At 47.7% G+C, this 15,079-nt stretch overlaps 2 protein-coding genes across 3 annotated transcripts in view; both read left to right on the forward strand.

Moving 5' to 3' along the window:
* Positions 1-209: 209 nt before the first annotated feature.
* On the forward strand, positions 210-5,672 carry rpl18 (ribosomal protein L18). The gene is made up of 7 exons (XM_054781022.1): positions 210-252; positions 792-878; positions 952-1,059; positions 2,855-2,953; positions 3,296-3,419; positions 4,305-4,374; positions 5,542-5,672. Exons 1-7 carry the CDS (start codon positions 250-252, stop codon positions 5,615-5,617), a joined length of 567 nt encoding a protein of 188 aa, XP_054636997.1. The 5' UTR covers positions 210-249; the 3' UTR covers positions 5,618-5,672.
* Positions 5,673-5,797: 125 nt separating this feature from the next.
* The window catches only part of sphk2 (sphingosine kinase 2), a 43,944-nt gene continuing 34,662 nt past the window's right edge, over positions 5,798-15,079 (forward strand). Inside the window, exon 1 of one of the 2 annotated variants that reach the window (XM_054781021.1) lies at positions 5,798-6,003. Coding sequence is in view for 1 of the 2 variants with exons in the window: in XM_054781020.1 (XP_054636995.1) it covers positions 5,999-6,003 (5 nt within the window). In the remaining variant the exon portion in view is untranslated. The remainder of the gene's footprint in view (positions 6,004-15,079) is intronic. The other variant, XM_054781020.1, reaches the window with a different exon arrangement.

Raw genomic sequence — 15,079 nt, forward strand, 5'->3', positions numbered from 1 at the left:
AAATCCACCTACATTAATTTGAAATGTTATATACAGTACGATTTTTAAAAACATATTGGCCATTAGCAGGTAAACGATGCCATTGTTCCTCCCAAACATTGTAGGCGCCATTCTCAATTCCACACTTGTTTTCTGTGCGGATTTCAGGAAGTCACGTGTGCTGCGAACCAATCAGAGAGGCGAGATTTCAGTTCACTGTTTATCGCGAGACCTGCCCCCTTCCTTTTTCCTTTTCGCTCCGAGTCCAAGATGGTAGGTAGAGCAAGTTGAACTTTAAAAATACGCCAGTTACCTTATCCGCGGTCATCCTGTCAAATATAGCAGCATATATTTTAAAACTAAACGCACACCGGTTGTTGCACTCTGTACATTGTAAAATGACCACTATTTCGTGATATTTCACGCTCTGAATCATATTAGCATAGTGTCGGAGTGCCGACATTACTGCTAGCTAGGCAGGCACCTCACTCGTATGACGTTGCACGCAAACACGTTTCCAAGCTCACAATGTGAAACAACAGAGCACATTTCGTAAAAAATATTTTGTTTTATGTTCGTTTATGTGCTAGTCCCATTTGTACGCTATTGGCGGTGTCAGGCTAGGTAGCAGCTAGCTAATGCAGGTCAACGTGTAAACCTGACTGATGAAACTTCTCGACGTGTATTTGTAGTTATTTGATTAAACGATAAGACAATCGTCACGTTTGTATTTGTTGTATAGGGAAGCGCGATACGCAAGACCATCTGGTTTAAATTGGGCAATAATGCTTTGTGTTTGATGAATTTGATAGGGAGTTGACATCAGACATAACAAGGACCGCAAGGTGCACAGGAAAGAGCCAAAGAGCCAGGATATCTATCTGAGGCTCCTGGTCAAGGTAAGTGTTGTCAGAATACTTACGCCATGGCTGTCTTTAGCAGTAGCAGTTGTGATGTTGTGATCCCCTCCAGCTCTACAGGTTCCTGGCCCGCCGTTCCAATGCATCCTTCAACAGGGTTGTCCTGAAGAGGCTGTTCATGAGTAGGAGCAACCGGCCTCCCATCTCCATTTCCCGCCTGGTCAGTCTCTGCTCCCTACACGCTGCAGTTCGCACACCAAGCAAAATTAGTCTCAAACGGGCACGTCGTTTAGTCACATAAGCACATAATCACTTACTTATGGCAATGCTTGAAATTTGATGCACTGATTGAGTTTGAATGTTAAATTTTAAAGACGCATTGGAGCTGCACCGACACAAGAAAATGTGGCTAAGTGGTTCCAAAACCAACCCAGTGAATTTCCGCAAAGTAGGATTCCGATAATCAATTGAATATTTTGTAGTTACCGCATAGAAAACCTGTTTATGACTCTCCAAACAAGATTGTTACCATCATTAGACCGACCGAGTAGGACTGAGCGATATGGACCAAAACTCATATCCGCATTTATTTAGGTTGAATATAATATACGATACACATATATCCCGATATTTTTTCCACAAAGTGAGTTAAACTGAAAGGCAAGTATGCATGTGAAGTTGTTTTATTAAAATGTAAAAACAAAATTTTAAAGAAAAATAGCAGCTGAAATAAAATAGCTCCTTTTCATTTCAAAATAAATACAGAAAAAATAAAATGTAATCTTCAGTCTTTAAACAGGCTGCACTCACGGTAGTCCCTCTGCAGGCGGGTTAGCGCTTCCATCTTGTTGGGGAGATGTGACGTTCCCCATGATGACCGATGGTAAATGTGGTTTCACTCGCGCTATGCAGCCTCTCCTCCGTATCTCTGCGGGGCTCTTTCGGTTGCTCGCCGTAGCGAAGGGGGGGGTGGATCAAAGGCTATGTTCACACTGCAGGTCATTACGATTTTTTTTTTTTTTTTTTTGGCTTGTGTGTCCTGTCCCATCGTCATACGTCATAGGCAGGTTTCTCATGCAAGACTTGGATAAAGGTACTCACCGACATAGACAAAAGTTCTTATACAAAATATTGACTCCCGTTGCACAAAATCCTTGGAAATTGCCAAAAACATGTTAACTCTTTCACTGCCAGAGACGTCTATTGATGTCTTTGCTTTTTTTCGCGGGAGCTACAGATCAAAAGTCTTATTCATCTTGTGTGTGAATTTCTGACTTGTAGTCAATGTATTTTTGACCCGGTGGGGGGCAACAGATCTCTATTCCTCCAACCGGCAACGACAGATTGTCTATGAAGAAGACGAATTGCGGGTTGAGAGAGAAAAATGGCGAAACACATGCAGAAGTCGAGCGGAGACAAAAAAAAAAATCCAGGCGGCTAACACTGTCACAGAGCTTGTGTGGTGGTGGATCTGCCTTTAGTATCATCAGGAGATACAGCACAAATCCCGTCTATCTGTATGAACGATGTGCTTGTTTTTGATATTGTGCTTAAAAGAAATATTGATATTTTAATATCGAGCCTGATTGTGGAAGAAAGGCAACAAAAAGGTCATGTTAGTGTTATTTTCTTCCTCAGGAACAAAGTTTGTATGATCACAAACTATTCATACGATGTAGTTGATGTGACGTAACATTGTTTCATCTGAGGAAATATTTTCCCACACAAGCGTTCCTTCTGACAGCATTTCATGCACATTCTGCGAGATTTCCTGTTTAACAGTAGATTCTGTTTTTATTGGCCAATACCGTTAACGCGGAAATCACAGGGTCCTACATTTATGGGCAAATTATTTTCTAACCTATAAATGAAATTGGATATTTTCCCGCAGCACATCTGATGATCTCTCAAGACTAATGTGCCGCTGTACAGTGGTTGGGAATCACTGCACTGCATTAATCCTGCTGAGATTCAAGTGTTGATTGTCCCACCGTTGGCTTTTCCTCCCTCTCCAGATCCGTAAGATGAGGCTGCCTGGCCGCGAGAACAGAATCGCTGTTGTTGTGGGAACAGTCACTGATGATGTCAGGATCCAGGATGTCCCCAAGCTCAAGGTAAGTGTCCTCCTCTACACAATATTACACATGCAGCCAAAATGATGCTCTTTTGTGCAGTCTCAAGACAATTGGGAATGGAAAATGTTAGATGTTTAAAGTGTGTTTCTGTATTTATTGGTTATACGAGCTGTCACTATTTACCGCAGCATGCTTTGCATGCATATTGGTGTGAAGATGTCCTACTACATCCTCGATAAAGTCATTTCATACAAGTGGCCAATGAGTTTCAAGCATATCTGCGTGTATCCACCTCTAATGCTCACCACTCGTATTACTTTGACCTGGAGTAAACCATCTGAGGACCGCATTGTGACCACGATGTGACGTGTTGTCTCGCAGATCTGCGCCCTGAGGTTCACCGATGGCATCCGCCGCCGGATCTTGAAGGCCGGGGGCCAGGTGATGACCTTTGACCAGCTGGCTTTGGCTTCACCTAAAGGGCGTGGCACAGTGATTCTTTCTGGTAAGTACAATGCAATCTTGTCAGTATCTTAGAGGGAAAGTATATTTTTTCGAGGGGAGTTTTGCCCATCACCCACAATCCTTATGTGGGACATGAACAGGTCTTTCTCTTTTTTTGAGCGTTCTAAAGATATAAAAACAGATAGAGACAGCTAAGAATGCACGTAGTGGGACTCCCCATTTCTGCCTATAACACCTTCTGAAAATGCGTCAAAAAAGTTACTGACATTGTTACGCCCAAGAAATACATTACCACCACACCGGCTAGCGACTAGCTTCACCACACGACGAGAGAAAGGCAACGCTACATATTGGAGCTGCCGCCACTGCTGCTACGTTCGTTAACAGGCTCTCTCTTTTTAGCACAGAAAAGAGATGTTTCTCCCCACACACGCACACAAGTGCACTTTGCCTTTTTAATATGTAGGTTCTGCCTGTAGCATACATTTGCCATGCCTAAATGTGTACTCTTGATTGGTCAGCCTGCACCATCGTGGATATAGAGAAACAACACTTGACCTCTTTGTACTGTAGTATATTGAATGAGTCACTTTGAAATTTCTTGCATGATGGACACATTTCTCTGACAACTGAGGAAGTCGTGTTTGCGCTCTCATTTGTGTTGGTTAGATATGAGACGCTCTTGTGCAATAACCAGATATCAATGTTCTTTTCCATAGACTTGACTGATAAAGCACTTACCTGTTCAGTTAGTGTGCAGTATCTTATGTCACAGTGTTGGGCTGTTGCAACAAATTAGGTTGGACTTGTGTTTTTAGAATGTGAGTTTTGATTACAAAACCACACGGTGCAGTTATGTAGATCATCAAAGACAATTTCCATCAAACTGTTCCAGCTCAGACTGATTTGCACTTTTATTTTTCAGGTCCTCGCAAGGGCAGAGAGGTGTACAGGCACTTTGGAAAAGCTCCTGGAACCCCTCACAGCCACACCAAGTATGTGCACGCTATTGTTGGATTATGAAATGAGTTAGCTGTCGTCTTAGCTGACTACATCTTTCCATCAATCAAGTCATATTAGACATTTTACCAACTTTTCTAGCACATGAACACTAGTTAGCATGTTCAAAAGTACAGTGGCACCTAGGTGTTTCTGAGTAAACTCCTCCAAAAAGTCATACGAAAATGGTAGTGTACAAAAACCAAAAGCAAATTTTCCCATAAGAAATAATGTAAATCCAAACATATTAACAAAACACATTTTATGGTAGGTAAATAGTTTTACATACAGGAAACAATGCTAAATTGGAGAAATTAAATTGATACATAGAAATTGAAAAAATAACTAGGCATGTCCTGATCCGATCTTCAGGATCAGGATAGGCTGCCGATCCGCTGTATTTTGAAGATCGGATAATATCGGCTTCTGCCACGAGATCGGGCCGATCCGGTTGCCGTATAACGTTTGTAACTCTGTGCCACACTCCAACATGGTAGGTGCGGTAATGTGGTGTACCGTGGTGAAGTTAGTTTCACGTTGGACATTGGGTATTCGTCTCCGTAGCTACAGCGGTAGTTCCCCCTCACCTTACCCTGACTGCTGTGTCATGGTGCGGGGAGCTTGCACAGGACGTGCTGTTGTAATTGCTGGTTGTTTATACTAGGGGCCGTCAATAAATTACTATTGCACTATTGCAAAAAAAAAAAAAAACACTCATTTTCTAAATCGCAAAACAAATTGATCTATAGCCATGTCAAATGATTAGTCCTACCCTAAAAGTATTTTTACACGGTCATTTCTTCCAATTTTATGTTTTATTGGATTAGTGACCTGACTGACAGAGGTTTGTTCCAAAAGCCAAACAATATTGTTGGTCATGCTGTGTAATCAAAAAAAAAGTACATTCAGCAATACTTTGGTTGCATTATTTGTAATGCTTTGAAGAGATATTTTCATAACCAATTTTTATCAAAGTGGTGGGAAGTTCTAATTTTGGCCGTACGATAACCGAGACAATATACAAAATATCTCCCATAATGTGGCTAAAGGAACCACACAGAAAGCGGGGTGGATGAAAAGGGACTGTACTTTAATGATCAGTGTGTTGTCCCCATCATGACCCAACAGTGAATGATGCTAATGTGTGTTTTTGTCTCTCGCAGGCCCTACGTTCGTTCCAAGGGCAGGAAGTTTGAGAGAGCTCGTGGTCGCAGAGCCAGCCGTGGCTACAAGAACTAGTTTGTCTTTGTTTACCATGCAGTCTCTTACAAATAAAGTACTCACTGTACAAATATGTTGCTTGCTGTTTGTGTGTGTTGCCTAATATGGTGTCTAAAAAAAACAAAACAAGAATGCTGGACCCGAGTGAATAATTTCCATTGGTCTGAAGGTGTGGAGGACGTCAGTATGGAAATGATTGGTGGAGGAGGCCTTCAGGGCCAAACAGGAAGTGAGTGATGGTCTGTAATGATTGGAGAATGTCGGTGGGTGTTGCAATGTTTTCCTTATCGCCATTGGATTTCCTTTCCGCCGCTCAAAGCCGCTGCTGCTGCTCGCTCTCCACACTTCCTACAGCACTTGTCACAGCAAAGCAATGTCTCCAAGAGGACGGGAGACAAGATGAGGTGCGTTTGATTGTTTTCCGTCATTTATATTTTAATTGTTTTGCTTTGTCGTAGCTTAGTGATGGATAGAACGTAAGCAGCTGCGCTCTGAAATGAAGCCTAACCTCTGCTAGCTTGGTTAAGTCGGATGCTTTCAACACCAAGCGAGTCATTTCTCCACGAAAAAAGTGTCTCTTACTGTGTCTGCTGTACAATTATAGCTCAGTATGGTAGTAATGAAACACTCTTTACACTTTAGACAGCCACACAAACCCCTAGCTAGCTAACTCTTCTCCAAACAGGCTCACTGTGGGCGCAACGTCACTTTAGCACTCTTTGCTAACCCCACGTCAGAATCATCAATAATTGTTAGTCTAATGTACTTAAATGTTCAACTGATGAATGAAAATATGCCGTGACCTACACCAAACTGCCAAGTTTAGCCAAACTCACAGGCTAGTAGCCTGTCAGGCTGTCAGTGTTAGCTAGCGTTGCTACGACAGGGGTTAAAGTTCAACTTTTAATTTCCCTTTTAGACATTGATAGCTTCATGCTATTGTTGGTGGTTGAACAATAGCCTTGGCGTCGACCTGAGTGCGAGCTTGCCTGAGCATGCCCCAAAATACCCCACTTTCAAGGCAGTCTACAGCAGCCTCATTGTGCAGCAGCCCAAATTAGCCTGCTGCTATTATTATTATGATGATGATTATTATTATAAGACGTGTCCACGCCCTGTTTCAAGGACCAAAGGTGCAACAATGGCCAACAGGCTGCTCCTAACAGGACCCTTATCAAAACAGGACATCGGCCAGGGCATTGATTCTTTCTGCAGCTTGCATAATGTTTCCTGATTGTTGTAAAACATGAAAGCCAGAGATGATGACCACCTCATGAATCGAGGAGATAGCCTTGTACTTTGACTCATTAAAGTCCCACCTTTTAACTTTTTTAAACCACGGGATCCCCAGGGTTGCCTGTGTTGCTATGGTAACTGCACAATATCCATAAACACATGGCGGTGTAACTCCAAGTCATTTGTTATAGTAACTTTACCTCCAAAAAGTATTACTCCTTTATAAATATAAATCCTTAAAGAAAAACTGGAAAGAACCCAAATCTCACAAAAATGGCACCTGCCTTTGTGTTTTCCTGTTTGAGTCCATGACGAATGTATGTGCATTACATTTCCTGTCAATCGGACTCCTGCGGGGGTGCTGCTTAGCTGGTTTTGGCTGGTGGATGCAACCGGTACCCCTTAAATATGTAGATAAATGTTTGCAAGAATACAAAATGTGTTTCTGAGTATGTTAAAGACCTCAAAAGGCTATTTAGTTGCTGAAATAATAATGATTGTATTGATTTTAGCGTGTTTAGTGAATTCAAATGTGAAGAATATCAAAGTGGTTGCCCACACCCGTCGATTTTTCTGTGCCCAGTGCCCTCAGGCGGAAACATTTTGGACGCTTCATGGTAGGTCGCCCCTGACCGCAGACATGTCTGCATGCTGGTGTTGCGTTTTCTTTCTTCTTGTTGCGGGTGGCAGGGGTTGAGCGGCAACCGGCTTTGAGGCTCAGTACCGCAACTACCGTGTTTGAGTGTGGCCAAGAGTTACCAACGTCAGACGGCAACTGGATCGGCCCGATCTCGTGGCGGAAGCCGATATTATCCGATTTTCAAAAGGATCGGATCGGGACATCCCTAGTGTCCAATGTTTTCCTTTCGTTGGCCACATTGGGGGAGACTGGCGAGCCTACATCACAGCCATGTTTTTGCTTGTAGAATCATTGGTTAAATTAGAAGTAAGTGGTGCCAAGGCTAAGGTGTCATTCCCTGACCGCATTGGGGGCCACTGCGGTGGGGATGCATGTGGGCAGCGATGTGATGTCGAATGACGCCATAGTTTCATTTACAGCAAGTCTCAGGTTCCGGACTTAGTTAGCGAAGGCTGTGGAGTTGTGGATATGGTGTGGGGTTGTGCCGATCAGGGGAGTGAGAATGGTGGCTCGATATTTGGCAATGTTGTAGGCGGGAGTGTAGATGCCGCTGATGATCAGCCTGAGTGGGGATCCTCTCTTATGAATATTTAGTCCACAGATAAAAGGTGAAGTATAAAGACATAAACATGTTAAAACCGCTGGTGCATGTATGTTGTACATTTGACCTGTATTATCACCTATTTATCAATTATTACCCACTTATGGTGGATGAGATGTGTTTTCCGTGTAGAAGAAACTCTGACAGCTGGATCGCAGCTGTGCCACCAATTCGTAAAATTGACTCCAAGTCAGTTCAATCTTCGAGCTAGCTCATGTATTCATATCGTGCGTGTAAAAGATGACCCATACCAAGCAGACGTGTTCATTGAAGGTTTTAGATGACCACAGTGGTGTCATGCGGCAGCAAGCAGACGGGGTGGTGACTTTGACTCATGGCGCGTTTCAGTGAAAATATGCACCGTGTGCATCATACGCTCATGACGGAGCAGCTTGTTTATTGCATCTTCCTGTTCTCACATGAGGCACACCTGCACAAACAAACCTCGTGGAGGAACAATGGTGCTCAGTTTCCATCAACGCAATTTCAACGTTTTTGCAAGGCCGTGGTGAAATTTCAAGTCAGGTCATTAGAATATGTTACCAATAGTTTCATAAAACAAAACACTAACACGATGGACCGTAAAGGCTGTGATTGGTGGCTTGTAGCACATTACTTCCTGGAGTATTTCTCCGTTTTTTTGGACAATATTCAGACAAAGAAGGTGACACTGATTCAAAATCAGAAATAAGGTTAGTGTCAATGATATTCAAGAGATTCAAGATTCAAGAGTTTTATTGTCATATGCACAGTAAAACAGGCAGTTATACTATGCAATGAAATTCTTGTTGTGTTCATTCTCCCAAGAAAAGAAAGAAAACACAAGAAAGAATAAGAACATAAGAAACATAAATACCAATAAATTAAGCAACAACAACAGAAGAGACATTAATACAAATAAATAAATAAATAAATAAAGTGCTATGAGTGTGTGCGTGTGTTGCGTGTGGCGTGTGTGAGTGCTTCGTTGAGAAGCCTGATGGCCTGTGGGTAAAAGCTGTTTGCCAGCCTTGTGGTCCTGGACTTCAAACTCCTGTAGCGTCTGCCTGACGGTAGGAGTGTAAATAATGAGTGTTGTGGATGTGTGCTGTCCTTGATGAGGTTGTGTGTTCTTCGTAGGACTCTAGTTTTATAAATGTCTTGCAGTGAGGGGAGGGCTGCCCCAACAATGTTCTGTGAGGTCTTGATCACCCGCTGGAGTGCCTTCCTATCACGTGTTGTACAGTTACCGTACCAAACAGTGATGGAGGCGGTAAGGACACTTTCCATAGTGCATCTGTAGAAGCAACTCAGGATTGTGGTGGACATGCCAAATTTCCTCAGTCTTCTCAGGAAGTACAGTCTCCTTTGGGACTTCTTCAGAATTTGTTGGGTGTTGTGAGACCAGGTGAGGTCCTCGCTGATGTGTGTGCCAAGGAACTTGAAGGTTTTCACCCTCTCCACCTCAGTCTCATCAATAAACAGAGGTTTATGCGGCTCCTTTTCCCTTGTTCTTGGGTCGATGATCATCTCTTTAGTCTTATCTGTATTGAGAAGGAGATTGTTGTCACGACACCAAGCTATGAGGTCCACCACCTCTCTTCTGTATGATGTTTCAACACCTCCAGTGATCAGGCCGATGACTGTAGTGTCATCCGCAAATTTAATGATGCTGCTGTTGTTCTGGGAGGCCACGCAATCGTAGGTGAAGAGCGTGTAGAGGAGCGGACTCAGCACACACCCCTGTGGGGTCCCAGTGCTCACAATTCTTGAGCTGGATGTGCGATTGTGGACTCTGACTGACTGGGGCCTGCCTGTTAGAAAGTTAAACACCCAGTTACAGAGGGAGGGTGACAGGCCAAGTGTGAGGAGCTTATCTGTGAGTTTGTGGGGGCAGACTGTATTAAAAGCAGAGCTATAGTCTATAAATAGCATTCTGACGTATGTGTCCTGGCCCTGTAGGTGAGAAAGGGCTGTGTGGATGGCAGTGTTGACTGCATCATCCGTGTTTTCTTTTGGTTTTCTACTGCTCTATTTTATCTAATCAATACACTTTGGGGAAATATTGTTTTACGTCACGTTTCCGTGCATGTTTTAAGTTATTTTATTGTAAAAGCTATTGACATTCCAATTACAATGTACAATACTTTCTTAATACGGTGCACTCACGTTAATAGGTCGTCATTACATTCATGAAAACAAGGTCTCGAAATAATGTTGACAATAAAATCGTGTATCAAGTATTTGTAGGACCGTTATCGTCCAGCAAAGTTTGTTATCCAGGTGTTATAAAGGTGTTATGGTTTTCATTTGCTTTGTAGTTGAGATGACGTAACTAGGCAACTGTTCAGTATCGGCCGATTTCCATGGAAAAGCGCGTGATCGGCATATGCCGATGAATGCCTTTCAACGCCGATCACAAAAGGCGATCACCTGTAGCTCGTACTATTGCAGCACGCAGCCTATAGCAAGCGTCCCCCGCCCACTTTCCTTCACCCTGAGCAGGCGTGCCAAACTCAAAACAAACATGCTCAAACTTACCCGCCGTTTGAGTTATATACATTTTGCACCCCGCAAAAACATGCCACGAAAAATGTCAGCAGGGTAGCGCGTTAAAAAGCTTTTTTTTTTTTTTTTTTTTTTTTTTTTTTTTTTTTTTTTTTTTTTTTTTTTTTTTTGCTGTGTGCAAAATTTTAATTTGTAACAACTTAATTGTTTAAGTTAGTTTCAGGGGGACTACGAAGAGGGAGGAGGTTGAAGGGACAAGCCTGTCTCTCACACAAACTCACGTACGTGCTGTATAACTCAGCCAATGAGATGAGAGCGGAGGCGGTGCCCCAATAATCAGCCAATGAGAGCGTGAAGCGTCAGAAGGCGTCACCAAGCGCTAAACAAATCGAATTTCTGAACTTGCACCGACTTGACGCTTTACGTTATATGGAATTTTTTTTTTTTTTTTTTTTTTTTTTCTTCTCTTTTTTTCTTCTTTTTACCTTGATGCTTGTTATAAAGCAAATTTGGAGCGACCGGACCGGAGCAGGAGAGGACAGAGAAGAAGAGAAAAGGAAAAAGGGGGGGGGGGGGGGCGAGAGGGGACAAAAACAAAAAAAAGAGAGACAAGAGACAAGGACAACAGCAGCAACAACAACAATTGTGACAGAACAACAGAAACATACAGAACGACATCAGCAAATAAATGTCCGTGACAACTATAAAGACGAACAAGGATAAAGGACAAATCAATATCAACAACCACAATGACAAAGCTGTCAATGACAATCAGACATAATAGCAGTCATGAAATGATGAACTATGACAGTGATCACAATGACAATACTGCATTGAAACAGTCGCACACAATAGCAGTCATGAAATGATGAATTATGATAGTGATCACCATGATAATACCGCATTGAAACAGTCACACATAACTGTAGTAATGAAATGATTATCCATGATAGTGAATAGAATCAAAGTTACTGTAATGCACATCATTGTAAAAAAAAAAAAAAATACATATACACACATATATACATACATACACATACATACACATATATATATACATATATATATATATATATACATATATATATATATATACACACACATACCGCACATACACACATATATATATATATAGTCATACTGCTGATATCACCGTCGCTGTAATAAAACCAACAACATAATAACACCCTGGATAACTCAGTGAGTAATGTGGGGAAGTACGTATGTACTGTGAGTGTGCATATGTACAGGTATCTCTGTATGTAAGGAAGACTTCATATATATATAAAGGTGCAGGAATGTGTGGGCGTGTGATTGTCACTGAGAGTGCATGAAAGGAAAGGGGCCGCCTTCCACCTCCCAGAGAGTCCCGCCCCAAATAGCAAGGCCGGGCCCCGGCCGCCAGAAGGCCACCAGGCCCATAGGGGCAGGCAGCACAAAGATCAGTGCCCCAAGAGCCAGCCCAGAGAGCCCCCCCCCCGGGAAGACCAGTAAGGGGCCGAAGAGAGGTAATCCCAGCCAAGGACAGGGCGCCAGCGGGCCGGAGGACTGCCAACCCCTGAGACCAGCGAGAGATCACACCCCACAAAGGCAGACGGGTACCGGGGGCCACAAACCGGCAGGCCCAGAGACGCCTCCACAGCCGGAAAGAAGCCCGCCCGCGCCGGAAGCGCCAATTCCCGCCCACCGCCACCCCCACCCCCAGGGAGCGGAGCCCGGCCCGCCCCGGGCCAACCCCCGCCCGACCCCCGACACAGGGCCGCCCCGCCAAGGGATGCAGGAGGCACACCCTCCACCCACCCGGCGGAGGCACGGGCGGCAGAGATGTATCGCCCAGCACCTGACCCCACGGAGCAAACCCCTGTATGCCCCCCCCCAAAATAAATAACTAAAATAAATAAATAAATAAAAATACACACACGCACGCACATACACACTCCTACGCACCCACACACACGCACATAAACACTCCTACGCACAAACACACCCCTATGCGCACGCTCATACACCCTCTTACTTACTCAAGCGCGCACACACACACACACACACACACACACACACACACACACACAGTGGTCGACTGCCCGACACCCGGAAGCCCCACCCTATCCCCCGTTGGTAACCCAAGGAGCAGCGGAGCCGGGGACCCCGGGGTCCCAGACATACGACTCAGAACCCAGGGGCGGAGAGCGCAGACCGCCGGGGAGCAGGAAGACACCCGGCCACACCCCCCCAGCGGTAGGACGCCGCCAGCGAGGCAGACAGGGGAGTCAGCGAGGAGGAGAGCGGGAAACCGAGCAGGCAGGCGGGAAAACGGGCGAGCAGCCAGGCGAACCACCACACAGCGCCAACCGACACCCGCGGGCCAGCAAACCCCGAAGAGAGAGCGGGAGCACCACACCCCAAGCCGCAGGGAGGCCAAGCACCAGAGCCGAGAAGGCAAGACCAGCAGCCGACCAGCCGACGGCCCCCACAAACCACCAGAAGCCAGACCAGCCACATGCCACCAGAGCCGACAGCGCACCACCCGCGCACCGGAGCCCCACCCCCGACAAGCCCACAGACAGACCGGGGGAGGCGAGGACACAGACAGCGGCCCGGCAGCGCACAAAGCGCAACGGCGACAGACGCCCAAGCGCCCGGCAGAGCACGACCCCCCCCAGCGAGCCCGGCCCCAGGGCACCCGCCCCCCCACCCCCACCCCGCCACCCAGGCCCACAGTACCCGCAAGCATGACCAAGCCCAACTCACCAGCTGGCCCGGCGCCCCAGCAGCCGCCACAGCACAGCAACCACCGGCCGCCGCGACAGCACACGGGCCACCCGAAGCACCAGCACCGCCCCCCGGAGACCGCCGAACCCGCCCCAAGAGCGCAGAGGCGCCCGCGGCACGTGTCAGTCCAGGGGGGGCACCGCAAGCCGCCCCCCCCCGGCGCAAGCCCCGGCATCAACAGGCCCCAGAGGGCCACCCCAGGGAAGGGCAGGCGAACCAGACAAGGGCACCCCACAGGCCAGGCCGCCCCGGGCGAGCCACCGCGACGGCCAGGCCCCCGGCCACACCGCCGACCCTGGCGGGCAGACGCCGAGGTGCACAAGGCACCCCAATCCAGCCCGCCCCACCCGTGTATGTGATAAGGTGTGATAGTGTCTATGATGCAATTAAAAATAAATAAATAAATAAATAAATAAAATAAAATAAAAGAGGATGGTGTATCTGTGTGCATGTATATGGAGTGTGTAGTGTGTAGTGTGTAGTGTGTAGTGTAGTGTGGATGATAGCTAATGATGCAATTAAAATCGGGGGACAGCTGCCGCTCGGAGGGCCCCTCACCTGGCCAGCCCCCCCAAACCCTAAGTGTCTACTCTGCGATTAAAATTGGGGGGCAACAGGTCAGTGGCACAGCAGGAGCAAAGGAGCCCCGCAAGGCAGCTCCCCTCCCCAATCACGCCCGACCGTAGGCCACCCCCCAATGTCCTATATATATGTGAGGTGGTGCAGTGGCACAGGAAGGACGGGGGCCCCACACCCCAACGCCGCCCAAACCGAGCAGGGGGGGGACCAAGGACACATGACCGACCGGCCACCCACCACAGCCCAGGCTCGGGCGTGCCGCAGGACACACCACAGGCCCTACCCGGCCCGCCAGGATGCCCAGTCCGGCCCACCCAACCCCCCAGAGGCGATACCCCCAGCGCCCCCCAACACCGGAGCCCCACCGGAGGTAGCGTTCACAGCGCCACCCCCAAACCGCCAAACACCACGGACAAGCCACACGCCCCCAAGGCAGATCCGACCGCCACCAGGACAGCGGGAGCCGCGCCCACGCGCCCCCCGCATACCACCACGGCCGGCAAGGGAGCAACACCACGACGACCACAAGAGCACCGGACCCCACATAGAGCGGAGCACGGCCGCACCCACGAAGCACGCAGGCCAGAGGCGCCAGGGAGGGACAGAGAAGCAAGCACCGCACGACCGGGCCCGCGAGAGGAGCGGCCCCCCGCCCGGCGCCCAAGCAGATGCCCCCGCCCGCCCCGCCCCCCGCCACGCCACAGACCGGCCACCGCCCCACCCCCCGCCCATCCACCAACACGCCAAGGGGGAAACCCCGGAGGGAGGGAGACAACCGCCGGCCCGGAAGCAAGGACCAGCCTGACACCAGCAGGCAGCAGGGACCGCCCGCCAGCCCCCCGCCAGCCCGACCCCCAAGCCCCCGGCCAAAGCCACCCCCCGACCGCCCCACCCCGGAGCAAGCATCCTCCCGCCGATCCCGGGAAGCACCACGCAGATGGACACCACGCCGCCCGCCCCCACGCGCAACCCGCCCACGGCCCCCACACGCCCCACCCACCGAGCCACAGCGGCCCCGTCCCTGAGGGGAGAAAGCAAGGGATCCCCCCCACCCCAGCACCACGCACCCCCCACCCCGAGCCCAAACCGCACATCCGCGACCCCCACCTCCGCGCCCCCCGTCACCCGGGGGACAGCCACAGGCGCCGGAGGATAACAGGCAGCT

This window comes from Dunckerocampus dactyliophorus, chromosome 7 (genome assembly GCF_027744805.1).
Source record: "Dunckerocampus dactyliophorus isolate RoL2022-P2 chromosome 7, RoL_Ddac_1.1, whole genome shotgun sequence".
NCBI classification, from domain to species: domain Eukaryota; kingdom Metazoa; phylum Chordata; class Actinopteri; order Syngnathiformes; family Syngnathidae; genus Dunckerocampus; species Dunckerocampus dactyliophorus.

Coding starts and splice junctions, on each gene's coding strand:
- rpl18 (XM_054781022.1), top strand. Junction 879..951: donor ATCTGAGGCTCCTGGTCAAG/GTAAGTGTTGTC, acceptor GATCCCCTCCAG/CTCTACAGGTTCCTGGCCCG. Junction 3,420..4,304: donor TGGCACAGTGATTCTTTCTG/GTAAGTACAATG, acceptor TTTATTTTTCAG/GTCCTCGCAAGGGCAGAGAG.